We start from the raw sequence: 27871 nt of genomic DNA, 5'->3' as shown, positions 1-27871 counted from the left end.
ATTTTAAAATTTTTTTTTTTTTTTTTTTTTTCTTCCCCGTTTTTTTTTTTTTTTTTTTATAATAATGAACAAAGCCATGTGGGAGAGATGAAATTATGCAGCCTTTTTTGTTTTTCTTTTCCCAACACGTGTCCCCTCCACTACTTGTCAAGCTGATACTTGAATTGTTTTTTTCTTTACAGCATGTTCAGGGATTACCAAACAGTCTGTTTAGATGCAACAATCTGATCCAAACAGAAGTGTAATTTTTTTTTTAATGCATTTTAATTGGTAAAATAAAGATGAAACAAGATGAGAAAATTTGGTATGGATGTTCAATATATAAATCACTGTTTTTACAACCTAACAATGTTTTCCCATGATGGGTATTATGCATATTTATTTAATCATGAGGGGGGGAAAATCAAAGCTTTATCATTAGGTAGGACAACAAATAGTGACCTGCTCGTGTGGTTTTGCTATTTAAAGTGTTACTGTACGGTGTAAGAGCTCCGAATGTTCAGTGTACCACTGTTGCTTTTAATAAAGTGACACACCAGCATTTATTTGGCCTTATTTCATGTGTGCTTGGGCATGAATATGTGGAACAAAGAACATTTGTCATCAGGCTTGTATTTACTAAAGGCCATCCTCCAGTTTAAAATTAAAACCATGATGTACAAATGAACGATGCTGGATTTAATTAAATTTTTTCTGGATTGGGAGTTTATGGAGAAAAATGTCAACCTTTATTTCGGTTATAGCTGATAACTCTAATGGTTACACATCAATGTTCAGTTTCTTATTTTTTTGCTCAAGGCCTGAGCTCTGCTTTTTCCTGAATATCAGTTGAATTCACACGGTCACTATTTGTGTTTTTTGAGTTGTGGTTGGCACTGAATGATGACATCGGAAATGAATACTTATGCATTGATTCATAAACGTCTCTTACTATTCAGGAATGAAGAAAACCATGCTTGCAATCCTTAATTAGAAATGAATTCTTAGAAAATGCTTTGGTTTTAAGAGAATATACTGTAACGGTATATGAGATCCCCCCCATAAATGATGCTTCGTAATGTACTTTTTAAAGTTGTTAATTTTTTATCTTGTTTTTCTGTAGTTCTTATGTATCTCATTCGTATTGTGAAATGCTTTCCATAGGCTGTTATTGTATTATTGATGCCATGTTGGAAACATTTTCTAATAAAGAATGAAGAAAAAAAATCCAATTTGGAGATCAAGTTGCATCTACAGTACAGTTCAAAAATATTTAAGAAATTGTATATTCAGCAAGTGACAAAGACATTTGGCAGCTGATAATTTATGTTTTAAATAAAAAGCATCCAGTTAGCGGTGGTTCTGTGGGCAAAAATGCCTTGTTGTTGCCAGAGGTCAGAGGAGAATGACCAGACCAGTGTTGCCAAGTCCGCGGTTTTCCCGCGGATTGGGCTACTTTAAAAGGGTCCTATTATGCTCTTTTACAAAGTCTTGATTTTGTTTGGGGGTGTACTAGAACAGGCTCTCATACTAGGTTGTTCGAAAAACATTCTTTTTCACATATTTTACATTATTACAACACCTCTCTCCCCAGTCTGGCATGAACGGCTCGAATAGTTCCTGTATCAAATGAAGGCCCGCCTTCTGAAATACGAAATGTGCTGTGATTGGTTAGCTGGGCCAGTATGAGCTGTGATTGGCAGCACTCGGCGCCTGGTCGGGAAATGTCACGTCTCTTACCATAGCCGCCAGCGAGCTTCGGTGTAAATATTGTCAAAATCAAATCAATCTGATCATGATTTAAACCCGGATGATTGAAACCACTCTAAGTTCGTCTGCTTTGGGAAAGCTAGCGTGTATGTGACATAGTGATGATAACACTCGTTGCCTTCTCTAGTGCAGCTCAACCAGGTGTCGTCCCATTTGTCAATACTTGTGATATCACAAATCCCGGAAAATATGCGTTGTAGTCCAAACGAGTCGTTCGTTGTAGTTTTTGAAAAGTGATTTCTGTTAAATAAAATATCTCCTTTTGAATTGGACTTTGAGCTTTGTAACTTTGCAGTTCTTTTTTATGCTCAAACAACAGCATTACAGACTAACTAAAGTTGAAAAAGTGAAAAAGCATAATAGGACCCCTTTAACATTGTTGCTGTGGGTTGAAGCGCACCCAATAACGTGACATTCAGCCCCTGGATTGCGAACTTTACAGGAGGAACCCCGCTGAAAAACATGTTTTTTTACCCTTCAGAATGCGATTTTTAGCGAGGAATCTCCTCTTGAAACGCCACTGGGCTAGATTTGAGTAGCAATTGGGAGGGTTTTGTTGTGAAAACCTGGCAACCCTGGACCAGACTGGTTCAAGCTGATGGAAAGGCAGCAGTAACTCAAATAACCACTTGTTACAACAGAGATATGCAGCTTCTCTGAACGCACAACAATATCATACACTACTCAAAAAAATGAAGGGAACTCTTAAATCTCAATGAACAAAATATTCCAAGGGTAGGTCTACTTGTGATCTTACAAGGGTAAATAAAGAACTAGGGGCCGTTGCATAAACATTTTAGACTAGCCTTAAAAAGTTAGAAATCAAATTTTTTTCATAACTTTTTTAACTCCGTTATGAAAAGGTAGGTTGATCTTCTTTGTATTGGAAAAGTAAGACTGATTACCCCTTGGCAACTGCTAGTTGATCAAACTAGTTCTTGAGACAGTCTTAACACGGTCGTTAAAAGTTTACGCAACTCGTCCCTGGTTGTTTCAATATGTTTTGTATAGTATTTTCTTTACTCTTTACTTCAAAAGCTTATGTCTGAAAAGGGTAATATTTTATGTATTTGAGGTCTGAGATGTGGGAACGGTGAAGAGAGATGGCAAACATTTTGCATCTAATCAGCCAATATTGTCTTAAATAGCCTGCATAGCACTTCATCTTTTATAACATGGGATTTTGACCAAATATATTCAGCCTTGATTTATGTAAAATGCTGCAACAAGAGCTCAGGTCCCACTACAGGGCATCGGGCCTTTATCAGGGTTGCCAGGTTTTCACAAGAAAACCCGCCCAATCACTACTCAAATCTAGCCCAATCGCGTTTCGAGGGGGTCCCCAGGTACAAATCGCGTTCAAGGGGGGAAAATACACGTTTTTTGGTGGGGTTCCCCAGCTGAAAATTCGCATTCCAGGGGATAAATACCATATTGGAGTCGCTTCAACCAGCGGCCATGAAAAACAACCCACTGCAACAGTGTTAAAGTAGCCCAATTCCACGGGAAAACCGCGGACTTGGCAACACTGGCCTTTATGTACATATGTTCACTGAACAAAATTATAAACGCAACACTTTTGTTTTTGCCCCCATTTTTCATGAGCTGAACTCAAAGATCTAAGACTTTTTCTGTAAAAAGGCCTATTTCTCTCAAATATTGTTCACAAATCTGTCTAAATCGGTGTTATTGAGCACTTCTCCTTTGCCGAGATAATCCATCCACCTCACAGGTGTGGCATATCAAGATGCTGATTAGACAGCATGATTATTGCACAGGTGTGCCTTAGGCTGGCCACAATAAAAGGCCACTCTAAAATGTGCAGTTTTACTGTATTGGGGGGTCCGGGGGGGTCTGAAAACCAGTCAGTATCTGGTGTGACCACCATTTGCACATCTCCTTCGCACAGAGTTGATCAGGTTGTTGATTGTGGCCTGTGGAATGTTGGTCCACTCCTCTTCAATGGCTGTGCGAAGTTGCTGGATATTGGCAGGAACTGGAACACGCTGTCGTATACACCGATCCAGAGCATCCCAAACATGCTCAATGGGTGACATATCCGGTGAGTATGCTGGCCATGCAAGAACTGGGATGTTTTCAGCTTCCAGGAATTGTATACAGATCCTTGCAACATGGGGCCGTGCATTATCATGCTGCAACATGAGCCGATGGTCGTGGATGAATGGCACAACAATGGAGTGGACATTCCTGCAGTCAGCATGCCAATTGTGGCATTGTGCTGTGTGATAAAACTGCACATTTTAGAGTGGCCTTTTATTGTGGCCAGCCTAAGGCACACCTGTGCAATAATCATGCCGTCTAATCAGCATCTTGATATGCCACACCTGTGAGGTGGATGGATTATCTCGGCAAAGGAGAAGTGCTCACTAACACTGATTTAGACAGATTTGTGAACAATATTTGAGAGAAATAGGCCTTTTGTGTACATAGAAAAAGTATTAGATCTTTGAGTTCAGCTTATGAAAAATAGGGGCAAAAACAAAAGTGTTGCGTTTATAATTTTGTTCAGTGTAAATACAAAGAGTAAGAAAATATATTTCATTCGTTGTAATTAACAACGTGAAGTGCAATAAACATTATGTCAAGGTTTCACAAACTTGGCTTCATAAAGGAAATGCAGTTTTGAGTTTAATGAAAAGCTAATAATTAATTCAATTATAAAAATGTCAAATGAAAATAAATCACTTTAAAATAACATCAAAATAAAACACTCACTAAAAAATATTTAAAAATATTTTAATTGTTTACCTACAAGTCATGTAACCATTAACCAATGTCAGAGAAGCGTGAACATGCAAATATAATTCTTAATAATTAAAATAAATATATATTTTAAAATCTCAGGGATACTTCAAGTACATATACATAGTGAAAGAGGTTTAGAATAGATGACAAAACTGTTTGGGAATGCCTGCATTACTTGTAAATAAGAAATAAAATGAATGTGTGCATTTTAGAGTGTTTGAAAGACAAAAGCCTCCCAATGACATAAATACACATAACCTACTAATTCAGATAAACATCAGTAGTTAATGCAGTGTTGAAATGATTTTTGTAAATCCAGTGGTCAAAAGCTGTATGGCCACCTGACTAATGACTGGTCTCTGTTTGAATGTCCACTGGAAGATGGATTTTGTCAATGTATACAAGCGGTAGGCTATTTTAGAAATGAACATTTAAAAGATGAAAAAGAATGGAATAAGGAATAAAGGAGAATCAATAAATGATTAATATTTTATTGCTATTGTAAAAAATGATTGTGATTTTATGCTACAGTAAAAACATGTTAATTGGTTATCAGTAAGTTTCCATACTATATACGGTGAATAACTGTAATTACATTTAATGTAATTTTACAGTAATTACATTTAGGGGTGTACTCACTTTTGTGGCCAGCGGTTTAGACATTAATGGCTGTGTTGAGTTATTTTGAGGGGACAGCAAATTTACACCGTTACACAAGCTGTACACTAACTACTTTACGTTGTAGCAAAGTGTCATTTCTTCAGTGTTGTCACATGAAAAGATATAATAAAATATTTACAAAAATGTGAGGCATGTACTCACTTCTGTGAGATACTGTATATATATATTGGTATTTCTCTTCTCAGCTGGTGGAAGAACTGTTTGTGATGAGCTATGATTCATCATGTGACTTTCTCATCACCACCTGCTTTTTGGTGGTTATCAGTATTACAATGGTTCAAAACAGATATTAGCACTTCAATATGCTGGTTTATTAATTTCACATCAGTTAATGAAATACATTTTTTTATTGTGAATTTAAGTTAAGTCTGTAAAACCTAAAATGTTGCTACCATATTTTTAACGGTGAAGTTCTGGCAACCACAGCTTGCCGGTATTTTACCGTAAATGTCACTGATTTAATTTTTTCTTCTTCAGTGTATGAATAATAGGTAATCATGTAACCAATAAAAAAGTAGCTGTAGTCTGATTACAAGTATTTTAAAACAATTTCATCTAATAACAAGTATTACATTTTTGGAATCGGATTATGCAATCCAGATTACATGTAATCAGTTACTACCCAGTTCATTTTTTTGAGCAGTGTATGTTTAACGGAAAGGGGGGTCTTGCAAAATATACATAGAGTTGGGTCTTCACCTTTAAGCAGAAATGCAAGGCATTGAACCTTGAAGTAGATGGGCTACACCTAGTGCCACTCCTGTCAGCCAAGAACAGAGAACTGAGGCTACAATTCACACCAAAATTAAACAGAAGATTGGAAAAAGCTTGCCTGGTCTGAAGAGTATGCTGATTTCTGCTGCAACATTTGGACGGTAGGGTCATGTGGCATAACGTGAAAGCATGGATCCATCCTGCCTTGTATCAATGGTTCAGGCTGCTGCTGGTGCTGTAATGGTGTGGCGGATATTTTCTTGGTGCACTTCGTACCAACTGGGCATCGTTAAAGCACCACAACCTACCTGAGTATTGTTGCTGACCCGGTCCGGTCCTTTATGACCACAGTGTACCTATCTTGTGATGTTACTTCCAGCAGGATAACGTGCCATTTCACAGAGCTCAAATCATCTCAAACTGGTTTCATGAGTTAACTAAACTCAAATGGCCTACACAGTAGAGCATCTTTGGGATTTGGTGGAACAGGAGATTGACATCATGGATGTGATGCTGACAAATCTGCAGCAACTGTGTGATGCTGTCATGTCAATATGGACCAAAATCTCAGAGGAACATTTCCAGCACATTACTGAATCTACGCCACAAAGTTCTGAAGGCAAAAGGGGGTCCAACTTGGTACAAGCAAGGTGTAGCTAATAAACTGGCCAGTGGAGGTGTGTGTATATATAAAAACCCATCATTAACCAGGATTCAGTACAAACTAGAAAAATGTTTCAAAATACTTTTTATTCCAAGGTATTTCATATTGTTCACCAACTCCGAATCACAGCTTGTGATCGTCCCTTTAGACTACAGAGCACAGTATATGCTGTAATGCTCAACAAAAAGTGCCTGCTAAAGAAGATTTGAAAATTTCTTACTCAAAAGACTGAACAGAAAACATGTTCTCATTTCTGAAAAATAAAACAAAAAACATTGTGTAAAATCTGAGAAGCATTATCCAGGAAGACCGATAACTACGTACTATGATTTGAACATTACAAGAACAAAGGCTTTTCTTTTTCCTCAACAAACTCAGTCACTGTCGTCATCAGATCCTCTGTTGGAAGCTTCATTGTTGGACCCCTCTGGCTCAGAGTCGTTATCGGACCTCTGCGGCGAGCCCTCGTTCTCTGAGCCTCGATCTGAAGCGGCGGCTGGAGATCCGGCCTGAGATTCGTCGTCAGACCCTTCGGAGCGGCTCTTCTTGCTCTCGTTGTCTGACTGCTCCGAGTCGGACTGCTGCTGTGGTCTCCTCCGCTTCACCGGGCGTTCGCTGCCAGACTCATCCTCCTCTGAGTTTCCAGAGCGCTGGGGGCTGCCGGCCTCACTGCCTGATTGGTTACGCTCCTCGTTTGATTCGCTGTCCGAAGCGATGCGTTTCCTGTGGCCTACGTCGTCGTCTGAACCAGACCCGCTGTCCCTGGGGTTTCTAGACATAAAACAGACCATTTAAGGAATAAATAAATTCTTAATGAAACAGAATTAGCAACAGATGATGTTTTCCGAATTGTGATGTGCATTCGAGTCTCACAGATTATGTTAAAAGAAAACAACACAGGATGGGGACTTGGTTTTATGCGTCAGTTGTTGATTAGATTTTGAGATGTGTGTGCTTCACTCAAAAAGATGAAAAGGCAGAATAAGATGAGCTTGTAAGGAAAGGCTTTAAAGGGATAGTTCACCCAAAAATGAAAATTCTGTCATTAATTACGCACCCTCATGACGTTCTAAACCCGTAAGACCTCCGTTCATCTTCGGAACACAAATTAAGATATTGTTGATTAATTCTGAGAGCTCTCTGACCCTCCCATAGACAGCAATGTAAGTAACACGATCAAGGTCCAGAAACGTAGCAAGGAGATCGGTAAAATAATCCATGTGACATCAGGGGTTCAACCGTAATTTTACGAAGCTACGAGAATACTTTTCGTACGCAAAGAAATCAAAAATAACGACTTTATTCTTCAACAATTCGTCTCTTCCGCGTCACCCTGTAGTGCGTATCAGCTGGACGTAAAACAACGTATGCTGTTCTGTGTTAGCTGCGTAACGCGTATATACGTTGTTTTAGTTCAAATCAAAGCGTAACCAACGTAGAAAACGTTTGGCGCAGCTGACACAGAACAGCATACGCTGTTTACGTTCAGCGGATACTCTCCAAAATGGCGCTACAGGGCTTTTTATAAAACAATTGTGCCAATATTCTATTGTAAAAATATTATTATAATATAAACAATCATATAATTATTACATATTAAGTAATATCATTATATAATAATTTATATCTTAATTTATGATTGGCATATATGTAATATATATATATATATATATATACAAGTAGACTATTGGAGACGTTACCTAAAACTAGTGGTCGACCAATATGTGTTTTTTGACAGCCGATGCCGATATCTTGGAAAGCAGGGTGGCCGATGGCCGATATAAAGCCGATATAATTTTATTTATTTTAATTAATATTCAAGAAATTTGAAATAATTAAAAAATTGATCAAAAAAATAAATGTGTAAAATATACAGTTATACTTTAGATAAAGTATTTTTCACGTGATAACAAATATTTAATAAAAATATAATTAAAAAGGAAGTAAACACTGTAACCAACAGGGCACTCAGTGTTCTGGGAAGTTTGTGTGCATTGGGAATCATATTTTTTTTAAACAAAGCAAAGGTAATACTCATTTTACATACAGCACACAGTGAAAATTACATTAATATAACAGTGGGCAAATGCATAAAGCGCAGCATAATTTGAAATCACGAGATTACAATCGCATATCTTCAGTGAAGCTGAACTCTCCTCCTGTCAGCATTCAATTCACACGGACCGACCGTCACGCAGAGAACACGCGATCATGCAGGATACAAATGCACACTTCACAAGATCTCACAGCTGGATTCGACTAAGTCTGCAAGGTTTGTGAAATTAAATGTTCATTATTCATTCAAAGATTTGTTTAAATGATACAAATGTGTATTTGCTGAAAGCTGACGGCAAACGAGAAAGTATTATAATGTTTGCCTTTCTATTACTAATAATATAATACTTTGTATACATTTTAATTCCTTTGTTTAACCGTTCCATCTGATTATTAGACAGATTTCTATCCGTATTAGACAGACAATGTGAGCACTGTGTGCCCAGGCGCTGCCGTTCTCAGCACTGTCAAAATAAAAGTCCCGCCTCGAACGCATCAGCCAACCAGAAAAACGTATCGGCCAATGGCGATATTTGAAAAATGCCAAATATCGGCCGATATATCGGCCTTGGCGATTTGTGACATTACATTTTATGTACTGCTAAAACACTGCTGGTCACTTTCAGAAGTTATAGTGATTCTTTCTTTTCCAAGACAAGGTATCGCATTTTTTTTTTCAATATCGCACAGCCCTAGTTGTTATTAATGTTTACCTCCTCCTCTTTTTACGGGGTTTCTTCTCTCCATCCTCCCCGGCATCCTCAACTTCACTGCCACTCCCAGATTTCTTCTTCTTCTTTTTCTTGATTGGCAGGTCCTCATCAGAGTCATCGTTGACAAAGTCATCAAAGTCACCTCCTTTCTTGCGCTAAGACAAAAAGTACATGAATATTTCATTACATGTTAAAAAGATAGGGTGTGAAAAAGAGTGTTGAAGCATTTGGACTGACCCGTCCACTGCTTGCTTTCTTCTTCTCCTTCGCTGCTTTCATGGCCTCTGAGAAGTTGAGCAGGTTCTTGGTCTTCTCCACATACTGGGCTCTCTGCTCCAGCAGCTTCTTCTGCTCCTCGGCCTCTTTGCTCTTCCTCTCCTCCTGTTCTTTCAGCATCTGCTGCCGCAGCAGGTCTCTCTCCTGCTCCTGTTTGGCACGGTTCTCCTTCTCCTCCTCATCTTGTTTCCGAGCTCGGGCCACATGGTATTGAGCCTGGCTTAGCAAATCAGAGCACTGCCTGAAAGAGAAAACATACATTTAAAATGATACATTTTCATCATGTCATTCAATAGCCTATCAAAAAAAGAAAAAGAAAAAAGGAATAAAATTGTGTTTATACACACAAATTGTATTTTATTGAATAAATACAATTATTAAAAAAGTTGAAATTTAAATATATAGAAAAGAATACATTATATATAACATATGTATGGATATATATATATATATATATACACAGTATATTCAAAAAAGTTATATATATAAATTATATATAAAACATCAATTTGTATAACTAAACTAAAAATCTATGTAAAATTAATAACATTTATAAAATACATCAAAAACTAATTAAACATAAAATTCACATAACTGTATATTAAGCATGAATATTTTTTACATTTGCTGTGATTTTCTCATGACACCATGCATTTTCATGGGAGGTGTCAGATCACATCTGACTGGGGCATGCTGTATCAGGAAACTTCAATTTCAGAACAAATATCCCATATCTGGAAGACAAACCTACCTGGCTTCGCTCGCGGCCAGCGCTAGGTCGAATCTCATTTTGTCTCCAGCCTTACTGAGGTAGCTGAAGTACCTGTGAGAACAATAGCAGAAAGTTATGAAAGGCATGTAAGAGCTTCAAGCTGTAGTGCGCTATAGACTGGAGGTCCTGGAGTTCACGTACCTGTGAGCCAACTCCAGCTCTTTCACCGCACTCAATACAGCCTTCAGATTACTCTTCTCGTCCTTCAGCACCAGCGTGGCCAACCTCTGCAGCACCAGCGCCACATTAAACATCAGCACTGTGTCACTGGGAGCCACATGCCGAGCCTGAGAGTCAAAGAAGCAGAAAAAACTCAGAAACATGCACAAATAGATTCAAAAAATATTTGGGAACATTCTACAATAAGGCTCAGTTTGTTAACGTTAGTTACCTATATTCTTTAAAATGAACTAACAATAAAAAAAAAAACTAATTTGTTATATTTACTAATACATTATTAAAATCAAAAGTTGTATCTGTTAATATTATTGAATGGACCTGAGCTAACCATCATCAGTTGTATTTATTAACTAACATTAACAAAGATAAATAAATACTATAATAAACGTATTGCTCATTGTTAGTTAATGCTTTAATTGACATGAACTAATAGGACTTTATTGTAAAGTGTTACCAATATATTGTTTTAAATAATAAATCATAATACAATAATAAATAATCATAAAAATAAATATATGGGCATTAATCCTTTTAAGCTTTAAATATATGTACATTCCAGTATAATACATTGGGTTCCACTTTACAAGATAACTAAATAATGCAATATGTTAAATTAAATAAATTGTTAAATGCTATTTATTATTTAATGAATTATGCAACGTATAAATATTAGCATAATCATATAATTTGCATGCCATATACTATCCAGCAGCCTGATTTATAATTCAAGACAAAAAGATGGTTCGGCATTAATCCTTTTAAGCTTTAAATATATGTACATTCCAGTATAATACATTGGGTTCCACTTTACAAGATAACTAAATAATGCAATATGTTAAATTAAATAAATTGTTAAATGCTATTTATTATTTAATGAATTATGCAACGTATAAATAAATATTAGCATAATCATATAATTTGCATGCCATATACTATCCAGCAGCCTGATTTATAATTCAAGACAAAAAGATGGTTTATGGTTCTCTGCAGGGTTATTATAGTTAACTAAAACTAAAACCATAAAAAACTTGAAATAATATATATATATATATATATAAAACTTTTAAGGCAACATTTCTTGTTTTTATTCAGCTTAACTATACAGACATATTTTAAAAACAAAAACTAATAAAAATGACAAAACAACAAAATTACAAACTTTTCATTAAACTTAAAATGAAAACTGAAAGTAAAATAAATACTGATTCAAAATATTAATAAAAACTATCAGTGTCTCGATGTTGTCATGGTCACATGCCAAATACAATATTTATTTATAAAACGTGTTTTATTTTGATTTAAAATGATTCTTGAAATGATTTAATTAATTATCAGTTTACATTAACTTACAAAACGCAGTTTGGAAAACACAAACTGCCAAGTGATATTAGGATTTGCCCACCCTCAGAAGAGTCTGCTTGCACTCCTGCAGCTTGCCACATTTGAAGAGCGCTCGGGCCAGATACAGCAGCACCTCTGTGTTCTGATATTTGTAGAATTTCTTCAAACAGTTTTCATACTAAAGAGACAGACAAACAGGATTTGAGTACAGATCCAGAACAAAACCCTCCTCTTCAGGAGACAATTCCTTCAGTTTATTCCCTCACCATCTGCACTGCACTGATGTACTGCTTCTGCTCCACATAGATGTGTGCGAGATTCAACCAGACATCACTGATCTCTGCCGTGGCCTCTCGGACCTGGGCAAAAACATCCCGTGCCTCTCGGAAATAACCCTTGTGTGCCAACACAGCACCTGTGTCACATGGAAGAAAGATGCTTATGATGAAATTAACGGTTAACCACTATTACAATGCGTTTATACTGCTAGTTACAGGTCAGGATTCACAAAACTAATATAAAACACCTATGCCGTTGGCAGCATATAGATTTTTGGCATCATTCCTCAGAACTTGTTTGTAGATCGCCAAAGCTCGATCCTGGTGCCGCTTTTCCTGCAAAATAAAAATGTAAATAAATTAGACAACTAATTCTGATAACACATGATTTTTTTGTCAACTGAATGACGGGGGGCACCTTTTCTCGGTCTCTAGAGGGCTGATGCAGCGTCTGAAGCCACACGTTGCCCAGCGCCAGCATAGAGTAAGTGTCGTTCTGAGTGGAGGGCTGCTTAAGGATGCGTTCAAACTTCTTCTGCCCGGGACCCCACTCTTGCTTCGCCAAGTGAAGGTTACCAATCAGAGACCAGGCATCAGGGTGGTCCTGCAAAACACAATTTATTTATACAAATCTGAAGAAATCAGCAAAAACCTGAAAATAAAAATTGGTGCATAAGCCAAAATAATCAAAATAGGCCAAAAGTTGGATAAAAGGATAAAAATAAAAAGTGCACAGCTTTACTGCAGCAATATTACAGTTAACTAAAACTAAAAACCATTAAAGAAAAACTGTTACTTAAAATAAACCTAAAAAAAAAATAAAAAAAAACTGATCTCAGCTAGCAACATTTCTCATTTTAGTTTAACTTGATTTTCTAAAATAACAAACTGAATATAATTCATTTAAAACTATATAGTCATACATACATAAAACATTACTAAAAATGACAAAAACACAACAAAATGACTAAAATTTAACAAATTCAAATGAAAAACGAAAAATAAAGAAAACTTAATAAAAACAATGATACTGAAATAACTAGAAAATGCTTTACTCAGGAACAGCAAACGTTTCAGTCGCAACATGACCTTCATCAGGTACGAGGAGTCACCTTAAAGATCACATGGTTGCGTACGCCACATAATTATACAAAAAATTGCACATGATACATAATACGCAATTATGCTTAAACTTTCAGCATATGATAATAATATCATGAATAATTTCAATGATAATAAATCTAATCAACTGAGAATTATACTACTAGTTAATTTATCTCAACAAACAAGAACCATATAGAATTCTGAGGAAACATGATAACGTTAATTAATTGAATTGATTTTTGGTAACCATGTGACATGCCCAACCATGTGATCTTTCTTTGTTTTAAGGTGACTCTTGCACCTGGTATTGCAATTAGGCATTGAAGAAGATCACGTTGTGACTGAGAAGTTTGCCGGTGCTCAGTAAAGCTGGGGTTTATATCTCATATTAGCTTTTTTTTTGTTTTACTTTGTCTATTTGAATGAATACAGAACTAGAACACTGACAATATATGTTGGTCATATGTTTTAGGGTTGGGCCGATAGACGATGCCATCATCCATCGCCGATGGTTCATAGACATCACGATGTTGAGCTGACATCGTGATTTCCCCCCCTGCCCCCGCAATCCGCTGCATCCCATCGTTGGGTAATTATACTGTATATAGATTGCGGGCATCAGGGAGATGCTATAATGCCTGGCATTGAAACTGCTTTTGAATACACGATCGCTTTTTAGTTTCACTTTCGAGATTCGCGATCGCTCGTATTCTGTTTATACAATGGAGCGGCAACACTTACAACACATTTTACAAGATTAGATGTTTGTCAGTGCTGCGGATCTGCAAATCATTCGCCATCATCCTCAGTCATCTCACCTTACTCTGTTTATGTGGTAAGTGAAATTTGATGTACTGTAATGTAACAGGCAACCGTTAGCAACCGTTTTCTGAACACGGATTCACGCTTCGGGCACACCCCCGCCCCCCGATGTCATCGTCCATCGCGATGTTTCACTGTAGACATCGTCCGATGCCAATTTTGTAGACATCGCCCAACCCTAATATGTATAAAGATAAGAAATATCAACCTGATTGATCTGAAGGGCTTCTTTAAACCAGTCGGAAGCTTCATAGAAATTTCCCTTGTCACGTGCCATCGCTCCAAGACGCAAGTAACCTGTTACAGATTCAAATAAACCAACTGAACAGACCATTCCCTGAACAAAAAAGCCACACAAAATGAATACTGCGATGATGCATACAGTCCACATAGTTGGGATGCTCTCTCAAGATGTTCTTGTAGAGTTTCTCAGCCTCGTGGAACTCGCACATGGCTTCATAGAGTCTGGCCAGGTTATAGGAGGTCGTGACGGAGATGGCGTTGTAGTAGTGCTCATCATGCTCGCCCTCAGCTTTTGCCCTCTCCAAAGAAGCCAGGAAGTATTTCTACAAAGAAAATGAGATGTTTTCTGTGGTAATGAACAGCAGAACCGCAACATTCATTTAATCAGAGCTAAAAATCCCTCTTTACCTTTGCCTCACCAAGGTTTCCCAATCTGAAGTGTAAAGCCCCCAAATTATTGAGGATCTCAGGAGGAACATCCGCTTGGACCTTCTCCTGGAGGATACGAGTGGCCGTGCCATATGCAGAAAGAGCACCCTGCAGGAAAGATGGGTGATTCAGTGTTAGAGAGTTATATGTTGCATGAGTCCAAATACAAGCATATGTAGGAATAACACTGTTACCTGAATGTCTGTTTGTTCCAAAATCTGGGCGAGCTCAATCCAGGCTTCCACATCATCGGAATACTGTACTGTGATTTTTTTCAAATGTTCCTATTAGTAAAAAAAAAATAGCAGCCTTACAATCTCTGACAAAAACGTTTTTTTGTGATGTAGTTTTTGATATATAATCATGTCATACTTTAGCAATGTCTCTCTTTTCCTGGTCATCTGAGGTGGCGTAAAGTGACCCAAGGATTTTCATGGTTTCATAATTGCTGGGATAGGCCTTCAGGACCTTTTCAAAGCACTGTGCAGCATTTTCCTTGTCTCTACGATATACATACATCTGACCCAGGCCGAAGAAGGGCAGTACGAAAGTAGATGACGCAAACTGAGTGGCCTGATAGTAGTACTGGAAGGCCTGGTCATAGTCCTCCTAAAAGCAAAGACATGTGAAAGTTTATCAGCACTGGTGTTACACACTGCAGGAAATTTAAGCTGAATGACAGACGGATGTATTGGCAAGGTCGAATAATGTTTGGCTGATACGAATAATGTATCAGTCTTCAAATATTTTTATTTAAGTAAATACTACACTAAATACTTAGCTTTGTGTAAAAAAAGTAAAGAAATAAAATAAGTAAATACAAATATTCTATATATTATTTTATATACAGATCTACTGATCATTATTTTAAGACCAGTGTTGTGATTAATTAAAACAAAACAATTAAAAATAGTTTACGGTAATTCCTTTTTTTTTTTTAAAGTGGCGTTTATCGGTTTTTGCTAATTAACTTCTCATATGCAATTACATGTTATATATGAAATATACTGATTGAGAAATATCTCAAATGAAAAGTCTCTTTCTGACCTGGACGTGGAAGGAACGAGCTAACTGATAGCAGCTCTCCGCTTGCATAGCCTCCACCTCTGTGTTGTGAAAAGCATGAAGAGCCAGATGCTGCACTTTGCTGTAGTCCTGAAAAACACAAAGCACGTATAAAGTACAAGATCTCCACTTCGAAACTGCAGATCACAAGAGAGATCTAGCTTTACCTTTTTGAAGAAGAAATGATTGGCGAGATGATTGAGCACCATGGGATTGCTGGGGTCAATGGTGTAGGCTCTGGAAAGCAGCTGCACACCATTCTTGATGGAGTCGGCCTCTTTGTTGTTGAGCTCCAGCACAGCCAAACCCACCAAAGCTCCCACACATTTGGAGTTGAGCTCCAGGGCTCTGCCAAACGCCAAGCGAGCTTTCTCCAGTTTGTTGAGCTTGACAAAGCAATGGCCCATGCCTAGTCTCACCTCGGCTGCAATAAGACAATTTACACAGAAATGAGCTCTGTGAGTCTTGACCATAGACTGTAAAAAACAAAGATGGACGATGCATCTCCTATTCCTTCCACTATATAAAAGTGAAGCCAGAGCATCTCAGTATGGCCGCTGCTATCTTGAGTAAATGACGTCATTTGGAGCCAGAGTCTGCGCTGTAGAGATTTGTTTGGAGCCGGAGTCTGCGTCTGTCGTGAGGTGGAGCCGCGGTATAAAACTCCCGCCCAAACTCCTGCAGACCCAATCAACCATAACGACACGTCCCGTTTTTATAGCATCAAATTACTAGCTAAAATCAAACTTATCACAAAAACAAACAATTGAACATATATCAGTGTGATAACAACTACCTTAAAGGTGACATATCATGAAAATCTGACTTTTCCAGGTTTTAAGTCCTATAATCAGGACCCCGGTGCATCTACCAACCAAGGAAACGTGAAAAAGATTAACCCAATCACTTTGTTTAGGTAAGCCTTTTTCTGCAAGGGTTAGGGCTGGACGATATGGCCAAAATTTATATCACGATATATTTCTTAATTTCGGTCGATACGATATAATTCCAATATCGATATGAACATATTTAAAAAAAAGCCTTGTAAAAACTGCCAAGAACGCCCACAACAGATGTCTGTGCATACAAACTTATGAAAAATGAATTTGCCAAGTCTATGACACCTCATATAAAACCATATAATACTTTAGAAAAAAAACAGTACAAATAAATTAATGTTCACCTTTTATTTATTTAGCCTTCATACAAACAAGAAATGTGAAATCACTGTCAAATAAACATCTCAGACTCACCTTATTAATTATTCATATCTTCTAACATACTTTTTGCTGTACTTTGGATCAAATAAATGCAGCCTTGGTGAGCAGAAGAGAATTCTTAAAAAAAAACAAAAAAAAACATTAAAAATCTTACGGTTCAAAAACCTTTGACTGGTAATGTAGGGTGGCTGATTATTGTTATAGATTGAAACAAATGTGCTTCAGCCAGGATAAAGAATATGAAAAGTGCTCTGAGTTGCTGCAGAAAAAAAGAGCAACAACAAAAACATGTTGCTGGAGACGGGCTTATTGAAAATTGAAAAACTGATTGTCTGCCAGCTGGAGGTGCATTGAGAGCGGTAGAACTTGAGGTTTCTCCGGTAACGGCTGTAATCAAAGCAGCTCCGCTCATGAACTACTTTATCAGATCAAATGAAAATGTTGCGCTCAGAAAACCGTATATCTTAAGTTTAAACTCATACGGTTTAAAACGCATGATTTCAGCGCGATAAACATGATAATCAGAACCAAAACAGATGTTTTTAGCAGATACGAGCTGTAAAGGCACAGCTCTAATCTGGAAAAGGGGGCGGGGAGCAGCAGCTCATTTGCATTTAAAGACACAGGCCCGAAAAACAGCGCGTTTCTGCTTCCACTCAAAATAGGCATTTTCAAAATGATATAGTAAATGATCTGTGGAGTATTTTGAGCTGAAACTTCACAGACACATTCTGGGGACACCAGAGACTTATATTACATATTGTAAAAAGGAGCATAATATGTCTCCTTTAAATGACCAAAACCATCTTTCGGAAAATTGTATTGGAAGTGTAATTTATTTTTTTTATTTTGACTCAAGTCCCATTCGTTTACATGGAGAGGGCGGGGTTTATGACCTGTACTGCAGCCAGCCACCAGGAGGCGATAAAAGAGCCTGCAGCTTCACTTTTCAGGACATGTGAGGCACACCCGGTCTTGACCAGTCACTGCTAACCAGCAGTTTGAAGCACAGGGCCCTATGATTTTGTGATGCAAAAAATGTAGACAGAATCCAGTGGAAACCATTATGAAAATGGAATGTACAGCATAATGCGGAATTTCACAGAATGTAGCCAATTTTGGAAGAATATATCAAAAGTAGGACTGTTGAAGTAATCAAAATGAAATATACTCATGTATGCGTGATATTAATGGGATTTTTCTTTTCAGCGTATACCGTCTCACTATATGAGGACATAAACTTCATCTTCAGAGATGCTCTGAGAAATCACTTGGATAAAACTATAGTCATATAATGTACACAAAGAAACTAAAGGGTCTTTAGGCCAACCCGTCAAAATTAAAGTTTGGTTTAACTTGACAGAAATATTACAATTGTACAGTAGAATGTACTTCTCAAAGAAATAATAATAAAATAAAAAGTACATTTCTATCAATATTTTTTTCATTATATATATATATTTTTTTATTTGCATACTAAACCTTGTGCCAAAAAAAAACAGCAGTTGCCCAATTTTGATTTGTTTACATTTGAAAATATTAAATTGTTAATGACTGATGATAAATTGTATTACATCATAAATCCATAAAAACACCACAGAAATTCTGGGGGAAAATAAATCAATAAAACACTTAGTAACACTTTATTTTGATAGTCACATTTAGACATTCTCCTGAATATAAGAAAATGTGCAAGTATATCTCAAATTATTCTACTAACCCTAACCTAATAGTCTGCTAATACTCTAACGAGTTAGATGAAATGCAGCTAACCCTAACTATTGAAATGAAGTGTGTCCAAAATTTTAATAAATTATACAAATGTTAAAGTTTTATGAATTCTATTGATTTAACATGCATTTTGATTATTCAGATTTGTTTAAGCCATTAAAACATAATACAGAAAAATTCAAACAGGACAGAATTTTATGAAGAAATTCAACATTTTATAGGGCCCTAAATATATATTATAACATACTGTATAGTATTGAAGTATTTCATGTATATTTTGTCAAGATTTGATTAGAATAAATCGATCTACTGTAACTATCTAGGAAGTGGTCAGGTTTTAAGGAAAAGGCAATAGTATGTTTAACACATCTGGCAGACTCACCTGGACAGCCAGGGTTAGTGCGAAGTGCTTTTTTGTAGTAAGCTAAAGCTCCTCTGTAATCCTTTTTGTTGAAGGAGATACACGCCTTTCCTATTGAAGGACAGAAACATAAATAATCATTCATAACAAGACAACATCTATTAAAAGCAAACGCTTGGCATAAACGTGCAATAATCATTGGCTGCGATCTACTCTGAAACCTGATCCTGTAGAATGCGCAAGATTGACATGTTTTGAATTGGAACATGCAGCGCTCGCATTTAATTAATTAAATCAACTAATATGACATAATATGGAGTTTAATGATCAAATTAGGCCATATTGCAATTTGTGTTTTTCCTCCCTCAAATTTAAAATGCAATTTAAGACCTCTTCAAATGATAATTAAGTCTTCTGTTATAGCATTTAAGACTTTTTAAGACCTTAAATTTGATCTAACTGAATTTAAGACTTTTAGCGGATTCGAAGGAACACTGTAGAGGGTTTCTGCAGGTTTTATGAATGTAAACTTAAGACGTTTCAAGCAAAATTGAATAAATTAAGAAGTCGTCTTTTATGAGAAATTGATCAAAATGAAGTGAGTTTATGATTAAAACAAGAACAAATATCTATCACTGGGCTCAGAAAAATCAACTTGATTGGAAGAGAAAGCAAGTTTTCAATCCCCACTGACAGCCATGTATGCATGTTTTCAACAAACTCGCTTAATTTGGTTTATTTTCTCAGAAAACAAAACTTCATATGTTCAATTTGCATCTCAAGTAAATGTAGGTAAGAGGCGTTACATTTCCGACGCGTGCTTGTGGTGTTCGGCCAATCACAATGCACTGGGTCAGCTGGCCAATCAGAGTAGACTGCGCTTGTCAAAGGAGGGGACTTTGTTGAAAACTACGTGTTTGAGAGAGGCGGGGCATAGAGGACTTACAATAATGTACAGTATTTGAAAAATAATGTGTTTTTTGAACATTAAAGCATGTCAACATATTCTGTTACACCAAATAATGATCTTTAAAACAGCATCATATGACCCCTTTAATGATGATTAGATATTTGCATTGAGAAAAAACAAAAATAAAATAATAATAACATTTGTGACCCTGGACCACAAAACCAGTCATACGGGTCAATTTTTCGAAATTGAGATTTATACATCATCTGAAAGCTGAATAAATAATGTTAGGATAGGACAATATTTGGCCGAGACACAACTATTTGAAAATCTGGAATCTGAGGGTGCAAAAAAATCGAAATATTGAGAAAATCGCTTTTAAAGTTGTCCAAATGAAGTTCTTAGCAATGCATATTACAAAATTAAAAATGAAGTTTTAATATATTTACAGTAGGAAATTATCTTAATGGAACATGATCTTTACTTAATATCCTAATGATTTTTGGCATAAAAGAAAAATCTATAATTTTGACCCATACAATGTATTTTTGGCTATTGCTACAAATATACCCCAGCGACTTAAGACTGGTTTTGTGCTCCAGAGTCACATTTAATGTCATGACTTTACGAATGTAAGACTTTTTGCTCCAATTTAGGACCTTTTTAGGCCTTAATTTGTGAAATAAGACCCTTTAAGACTTTTCAAGACGCACACAAACTCTGCTGTGTTAGGGAAAAATAGAGTGAATTGTGATTTTAAATCAGACTTTTAAGTATATAATGATTTATATCCACACTTACCCAGGAGTGCAGGAATGTTGTTTGTTGACTGGTTAAGCACAAACTGAAACTGAGCGTCTGCCTGATCCATCTTATCTCCTTCCAGAAGACAAAAGCAAGCTCTTCCCAGCAGATGGCTCTGCGGAAATGAGAAATATCATAAGGCTGAAGACCCAACAACAACAAACACACAAAAAACTAAACGATAACAGAGATCACTATGAAAACTGTAACCTTTATTTACCTGATCATACATGATGATCTTGTCTGCCATTGTGTACAGAAGAGTGGACTGGTTGATGAGGTCCTTCTTTGCATCCTTGTTCTTCTCCTTTCGAGCCTGCTGGACATAATAAGCTGCCAGTGTGTCCAAACACGTCATCTGGTCCTTCTCGTGGTCTCTGTAATCGAGGTTTCCATCAATGCGCGCCGCCTCCAGCAACTTGACAAAATCCTCCGTCTTGCCTTGCTTGTAGTACTCCAGCTGAAAAGAAATAGTCGTGAGATTTCTGCACACCAGAAATCCTAAAAATGTCACCGTAAGCAAGCTTGTCACTCACAGCGAGTGCAATCCATATGTGCAGCTGTGTGTGTTCCTGTTTGAGGATACTGATGACTTCATCTCCTTCTGGAAGCTGGTCAAAGTCAAGCTCAATGACCTGAGAAAGAAACAACAAACTAAAGATCATTAACCAGAACATTAGAGTCCAGTGGATCTGGCTAAAACTGACAGTAGAGCTCTAATAACTACAACAAATATCATATAATAATATAGATTCAGTTAATATGATTTTTTTTTTTTTGTCATTTATTTTGGGAATATCATAAGGTGCACCGTATTTGGAGAAAATGATTTAGTTCATTTTTTTAAATTGAAATGCAAGATGCTAGAATTGTTGTTAATATGGTATACGCTTGTGATTATAATTCCGCGTTGTTGTCATATTCATAAAGTCAAACTTGAGTGAAAAATGTCTAAATGTAAACGTACGCAATATAATCAATGGCACTGATTAATATGTAGAATGTTGCTGTATTTTTTTCTTTTTCTTTTCTGTTTGGTTATACTCTAGTTTGTACAATCTGCTTGGCTATTCCACAAATAAATATAATTTAGACATGAACTTCATTAGAAAATAATATGATTTATGACTGAGTAGCCTAAGGCTCACGGGGTTATTTCTGACAACAGACTTTGTTAGTTTATTAATTATATATAAACTTATCAAAAGCGCGTGAATGATAGCATGTTAGCAGATGATAGCTATTCACAGAACTGTGATCAAATTCTATTCAGCACCGCATAGAGATAAATAAACACGTCCAAACCTCGTCTGTGTCCCGCAGAGGGATTTCAATGGATCCCCGAGACATGGTTGCGACTCGAGCCAAAAACCCAATATCACAGTTTTTGGTTTGTACTTGTTCGTATCCAGCGGTGATGATCAGCAGCGGCAGCCCCACACACTCGCCCACTGAACCTGAACAACAAAATTCACCACACTTCCGGGTCAGCGGCCAAGCGCTTCACATTAAAAGTCCTCGAAAATGCATCCATTGTGGACTTTTTGTTTCAACCTTTCTGTCGCCACTAAATGATCATGAGACGCGACAAACGATTAAAAATACAAATATTCATAAAAGTGTATTTAGATATAGAGTGACAAATTAATAATAGTAACAACAAAAACAACAACACATATGTGATACGTATACGACAAAGTACATGTGCCTTTAAATTTATAATACAATATTATATTTTAATATGAATGAATTTATAATATTAATATATCTATCTATCTATCTATCTATCTATCTATCTATCTATCTATCTATCTATCTTCATAGCAACACTCTAGCAACTATCCAAACCAACCCGAATACCCTAGCAACCGCATAGCAACACCCTAGCAACCACCCCGAGTGTCTTAGCAACCGCATAGCAACCCCCTAGCAACCACCCAGGGTACCCTAGCAACCACATATCAACACCTTAGCAACCGCCCCGGGTACCCTAGCAACCGCATAGCGACACCCTAGCAACCATCCCGGATACCCTAGCAACTGCATAGCAACACCCTAGCAACCACCCCGAGTACCCTAGCAACCGCATATCAATACCTTAGCAACCACCCCGGGTACCCTAGCAACCATCCTGGGTATCCTAGCAACCGCATTGCAACAACCTAGCAACCACCCCGGATAACCTAGCAACCGCATAGCAACACCCTAGCAACCACCCCGGATACCCTAGCAACCGCATAGCAACACCCTAGCAACCACCCCGGATACCCTAGCAACCGCATAGCAACACCCTAGCGACCATCCCGAGTACCCTAGCAACCGCATATCAATACCTTAGCAACCGCCCCGGGTACCCTAGCAACCATCCTGGGTATCCTAGCAACCGCATTGCAACAATCTAGCAACCACCCCGGATAACATAGCAACCGCATAGCAACACCCTAGCGACCATCCTGGGTACCCTAGCAACCGCATAGTAACACCTTAGCAACCACATGAGTATTCTAGCAGCTGCATTTCTATCTATCTATCTATCTATCTATCTATCTGTCTATCTATCTATCTATCTAGCTCTGTTAGACTGTATTGCCTTCAAAACATTCAAACTTTAAGCTTTTTCAGACAGAAAACCATCAAAGTTAAAACTTTTTAAACTTATTAAACTTTTTAATCTTTATCTATCTATCTATCTATCTATCTATCTATCTATCTATCTATCTTTCTATCTAGCTCTGTTAGACTGTATTGCCTTCAAAACATTCAAACTTTAAGCTTTTTCAGACAGAAAACCATCAAAGTTAAAACTTTTTAAACTTATGAAACTTTTTAATCTTTTCAAACTTTCTGGTTCGGCTTTCTCAAGCCAACTTAAAGTTTGTCTTGACGAACTTTTTTTTATCTAGTTTTAGATATAATTATTACTATTCTCAATACAACTTCACTACTACTATCATATTGTATAAATAAAAAAATAAAAAATAAAAAATAATAATAATAGTAAATATACTTACAATTTATAATTACATATTTATACTATTGTTGATGACAAATATACAATTATATGATGATAGTACAATATAAAATTATAATAAAAAGTTATATAGCTGATTAATAATAATACATTGATATTATATCATTTAATATACAGTATGTAAAATTCTAATATAATATTTTAAAGATAAATAATAGTAGCAGTAAAACATATTTGATATGATATTATATTTGTATCTAAATTTATAATATCATACAGATAGATAATAATGACAATAACAAATATACAATGACATTATAATAGTAAAATTGTATCTAGAATTGTAATACAATATGAAATAGGTAAGTAATATTAAAATAATGTTATTAAAATTAATATTAATATAATAAAGGAACAATGAAAGTAGTATAACTTATTGTACTGTGTAGATTAATAATAGATCATCTAAAATCATAATATGATATAACATTTTATGGAATAATAATAATAATAATACATTTTCAACATAAAAGGCTGACTAAGAGAAATACTCTGAAGGTTGGATATATGTTTGGTGCAATGGACAAGGACTATTAGTGGGTGGTTCTAATAGTGACAAGTGCTGGCCTTGAAACATTTGATATGGAAAACTGCCGAATGTTAATTAAAACGGTCCATTACAGCATTGTTCTGTCCTGCTAGAAGTACACAGGCAGTGAATGGAGGGCGTTTGGGGGAGGTAGCCAAGTCATCTGGTTTTGATGTAGTGTGCGTCTATGATGAAAAAAAGAGGCAAAGGCTCTCTAAAGATCAGCTGTTGCTTTTAGAAGCATTGAGATCTACAGGCAACAAGGGTGTTGCACATGCACCACAGTGTAACTGTGCCTATATGTATGATTGTCAGCAGATCACCCATGCTGCTTTGATAACGCCATTCTTGTGTGTTCTAAAAGGATTATATTCATCTGAAAGGTATGTCGTTTTTTCTATTGCATTTCATGCCAAAAAATAGAATACATCATTCCGTTATCACTGATGTCTCAGTTGTTGTCATTATCATATTTCAGTAGCACCATGAAACAGAAGATCTCATTAGGTCATCTTCAGTAGTGCTGAAAAATTTAAGTACTTCTGAACGAAATGAAGGGTATTGAGATACAGATGTCATTGGAGCAACAATATCACAGTTTCTTGAGTTTTCTTTCTCTGGTTGTCAGTGGCTATGGCCTCAGAGAAGCCGACTGGACATCAGGGATCTTCAGAGGAAGACTTTGGGCCCCATCTTCCCTCTTTCAGGCTCGTATCACAGAATCATGGCTGTAATGGATGCAGCATCCCAAGCCTTTCCATCGACTCTGGCACATACTCAGTGGAGCCCTTCCATCTGCTTGAGAGCAGTGAAGGTGATTGTTAGTGTTTGGATACTATCACATGTATTTTCTGAGAGTGCAGCTGTAATTACAGTCATCTTACCTGTGTCTATTGCTTTAGATTTTACATCAGAAAACAGGACTCTGTGTGATTGTGCTGATACCAATGGCTTTTCAGAGGAAGATCTCCTGAATGTAACGTTTGAAGCGTGTGACACTGCTGGCAAAGGTACGGTTTCCTCTTTAAACAGTACTATAGATGCACATCTTACCATTCAAAAGTTTGGGGTCTTTTATTTTATTTTAATACTTTTATTTAGTACGGATGCAGTATACAGTACACAATAAATTGATCAAAAGTGACTATCTAGACATCACACACACACACACACACACACACACAAAATATACTGTAAGTACATACATTATTAAAAATATATATTACAAATGACTTAGCTTTTTTTTTTTCCAATTTACTCGTATTGGCTGTTCTTTAAAAAATGCAAAGTCTCTAATTTGTAATATATATTTATTTATAATTACATAAATAAGTGACCTTTCCATTTGTTAAAGAATCCTGAAAAAAAAAGTATCACCGTTTCCACAAAAACGAATTGAAAAAATATTAAGCACCAGCTTTTTTCAACAGTGCTAATAATACGAAATGTTTCTTGTCAGCATATTCATGTTCAGATCATGTGACACTGAAGACAATCAAGTAATGATGCTGAAAATACATTACAAAAATTGCATTAAAAAATGACATTTAATTGCATATGGGGTTTTTAATACGCTGAACTGTGTATGTCTCTGTTACCTACAGGAGAGGTTCAGGCCTCCACTGTGGTGCAGTATCTTCAGTCCATGACGTTCCAAAGCTCCGGCCAGGACAAGCTGACCAATTTACGACAGATGCTGGACCCAGAGAACCAGGATCCACCTGTTAGTAGAGATACGTTTCACGCCACCATGAGAGAGTGGATCGCCCAGTGCTGCCAAGATGGGTGAGAGATACAGACAAAAGCATTTATATGACGTGATGTAAGATGAGACATTATAAAGTGTGCTAAACATTGATTTACGTATAGGGCTTCTGAGGATAAAAAACAGGAAAAAGGATCAACCTTAAGAAAATTATCTATAACTGGTAAGTGAATAATAGTGAACGCTTACGCACCCTTTAAAAGTTTGGGGTCAAGAATATTGTTTTATGTTTATGAAAGAAGTCTCTATTATTGTGAAATATTATTACAATTTAAAACAACTGCTTTCTGTATGAATATATTTTAAAATGTAATTTACTCCTGTGATGAAAGCTGAATTTTCAGCATCTTTACTCCAGTCTTCAGTGTCACATGATCCTTCAGAAATCATTCTAATATGATTTTGTGCTGAATAAATATTTCTGTTCTTCTTTTTGTGGAAACTGTCATTGTGACTTCTGATCAAGTTAATACATCCTTGCTGAGTTATAACATGTGACATTTTAAATTTTCATCTTAAAGCAGTCTCACATTGTTCCCATAGGGACTGAATATCATCTTCCTTTAAACGAGGCCACATTTACAGATGGAGCTGAATATCATTGGTCAGTTAAGTGATTTTCTTTGTTTTCGTACTACATTTTAAAGAGCCCAGAAATGGCTTGACAGGTGCAGTTTTCTGTCTTTTATTTATGACATTTATAGATGGACTACAAGCCTCGTTTTGATTTTGTTGGGTCTTTTAAGAGCACCTGTGTTTTCAGCAGTAGTCTGATGATTCTGTGTGGTTTCAGTGAGTCTGGAGATCTGTCAGGTTTAGTGTCTGAGCTCAAACACACCCAGCACAGGTTGAGTGAGCAGAACAGCAGCCTGCTGAGGACCGTTTCTCAGTGTGAGGACACCATCCTGCAGCTCAGTCTGGAGGTGTCAGAGCTGCACACCAAACTGGCCAGGTATCCACTATATACACCTCTCTTACCACAAATATATCTGTGTGTGTGTATATGCAGAAAAATATGACTCGACAGATATCAATGGAATGTTCTCTACACTAAGTACTAAATTAAATATATTAATATATTAAATTAAAGGAATAGTTGTAGATGAGTTTGTTTCTTCATCTGAACACATTTGAAGAAATTTAAAGTGCCCATGAAATCAAAATTAAAGTTTTTTGGGTGTTAGTATCAATATGTTAGTCTTAAGGTGATCTATAAGGTAGTGTGCTCCAAAACAGTGACAAAATGCGCATTTAGAAGAAATAAGCATTCAAAGCTTGCTGTTCGTCACTTCCGCCAAAACGGCTCAACGTTTTTTTTGACGTCACATCGTACTTCAGCTTCTCATCAAACTTTCTGTCCAATCAAATGCTCTCTAGAATCCGAAGCCCCGCCCCCTACACTATAAAATAGACGCTGAAGCCGCGGCTGAAATAGGTCACTTGTCCACAGAATTAGTATTTTGTGTACAGTGAATGGCACGTAGTGCACTATATAGCTTTGTAAATATGCTTTCCATTGAGGAAAAAAAGAAGTCTGGTTTCGTTTTGTGTCAAGCTAACCACCACACCACGCACACACTCTGCTCCGGTCCAGAGACACGATAGCACGGAGCGGATCACATGCGCGAGTCGGCGCAGACCACAAAATGTATCGGAGCTATTTGAATT

At 36.7% G+C, this 27871-nt stretch overlaps 3 protein-coding genes across 3 annotated transcripts; 1 reads left to right on the top strand and 2 right to left on the bottom strand.

Moving 5' to 3' along the window:
• Positions 1-6671: 6671 nt before the first annotated feature.
• On the bottom strand, positions 6672-7528 carry LOC107584698 (RNA polymerase-associated protein CTR9 homolog). The gene has a single exon (XM_016271402.1). It carries the CDS (start codon positions 7363-7365, stop codon positions 6949-6951), a length of 417 nt encoding a protein of 138 aa, XP_016126888.1. The 5' UTR covers positions 7366-7528; the 3' UTR covers positions 6672-6948.
• Positions 7529-9338: 1810 nt separating this feature from the next.
• Positions 9339-22349, bottom strand: LOC107584724 (RNA polymerase-associated protein CTR9 homolog). Its single transcript, XM_016271438.1, has 20 exons — positions 22184-22349; positions 21415-21513; positions 21099-21338; positions 20876-20993; positions 19186-19275; positions 16020-16276; positions 15835-15942; positions 15160-15396; positions 14982-15071; positions 14767-14895; positions 14498-14681; positions 14324-14412; positions 12608-12793; positions 12438-12525; positions 12178-12326; positions 11973-12089; positions 10532-10677; positions 10370-10441; positions 9580-9859; positions 9339-9497 (listed from the first exon to the last, which is right to left on the bottom strand). The coding sequence occupies exons 1-20, from the start codon at positions 22226-22228 to the stop codon at positions 9339-9341; spliced, it is 2883 nt and encodes a 960-aa protein (XP_016126924.1). The 5' UTR covers positions 22229-22349.
• Positions 22350-25071: 2722 nt separating this feature from the next.
• On the top strand, positions 25072-27458 carry LOC107584722 (lymphoid-restricted membrane protein). Its single transcript, XM_016271437.1, has 7 exons — positions 25072-25252; positions 25341-25448; positions 26043-26223; positions 26308-26366; positions 26747-26807; positions 26997-27155; positions 27440-27458. The coding sequence occupies exons 1-7, from the start codon at positions 25072-25074 to the stop codon at positions 27456-27458; spliced, it is 768 nt and encodes a 255-aa protein (XP_016126923.1).
• Positions 27459-27871: the final 413 nt, after the last annotated feature.

The sequence above is a fragment of the Sinocyclocheilus grahami genome, unplaced genomic scaffold (genome assembly GCF_001515645.1).
Source record: "Sinocyclocheilus grahami isolate Dianchi unplaced genomic scaffold, SAMN03320097.WGS_v1.1 scaffold62.1, whole genome shotgun sequence".
Classification (NCBI taxonomy): Eukaryota; Metazoa; Chordata; class Actinopteri; order Cypriniformes; family Cyprinidae; genus Sinocyclocheilus; species Sinocyclocheilus grahami.
The sequence above is the reverse complement of the archived record's forward strand: the minus strand, read 5'-3'. Positions and strand labels throughout refer to the sequence as shown.

What these genes read in the sequence shown, in the direction of transcription:
- LOC107584722 (XM_016271437.1), top strand. Translation starts at nt 25,072, where the DNA reads ATGGCCTCAGAGAAGCCGACTGGACATCAGGGATCTTCAGAGGAAGAC. An exon ending in GCCCAGTGCTGCCAAGATGG is followed by an intron (nt 26,224 to 26,307) that starts GTGAGAGATACA and finishes ATTTACGTATAG; the next exon opens with GGCTTCTGAGGATAAAAAAC. An exon ending in GATGGAGCTGAATATCATTG is followed by an intron (nt 26,808 to 26,996) that starts GTCAGTTAAGTG and finishes GTGTGGTTTCAG; the next exon opens with TGAGTCTGGAGATCTGTCAG.
- LOC107584698 (XM_016271402.1), bottom strand. Translation starts at nt 7,365, where the DNA reads ATGGTCTGTTTTATGTCTAGAAACCCCAGGGACAGCGGGTCTGGTTCA.
- LOC107584724 (XM_016271438.1), bottom strand. Translation starts at nt 22,228, where the DNA reads ATGTCTCGGGGATCCATTGAAATCCCTCTGCGGGACACAGACGAG. An exon ending in CTCTGCGGGACACAGACGAG is followed by an intron (nt 21,514 to 22,183) that starts GTTTGGACGTGT and finishes TTTCTTTCTCAG; the next exon opens with GTCATTGAGCTTGACTTTGA. An exon ending in GCATCCCAACTATGTGGACT is followed by an intron (nt 14,413 to 14,497) that starts GTATGCATCATC and finishes AATCTGTAACAG; the next exon opens with GTTACTTGCGTCTTGGAGCG.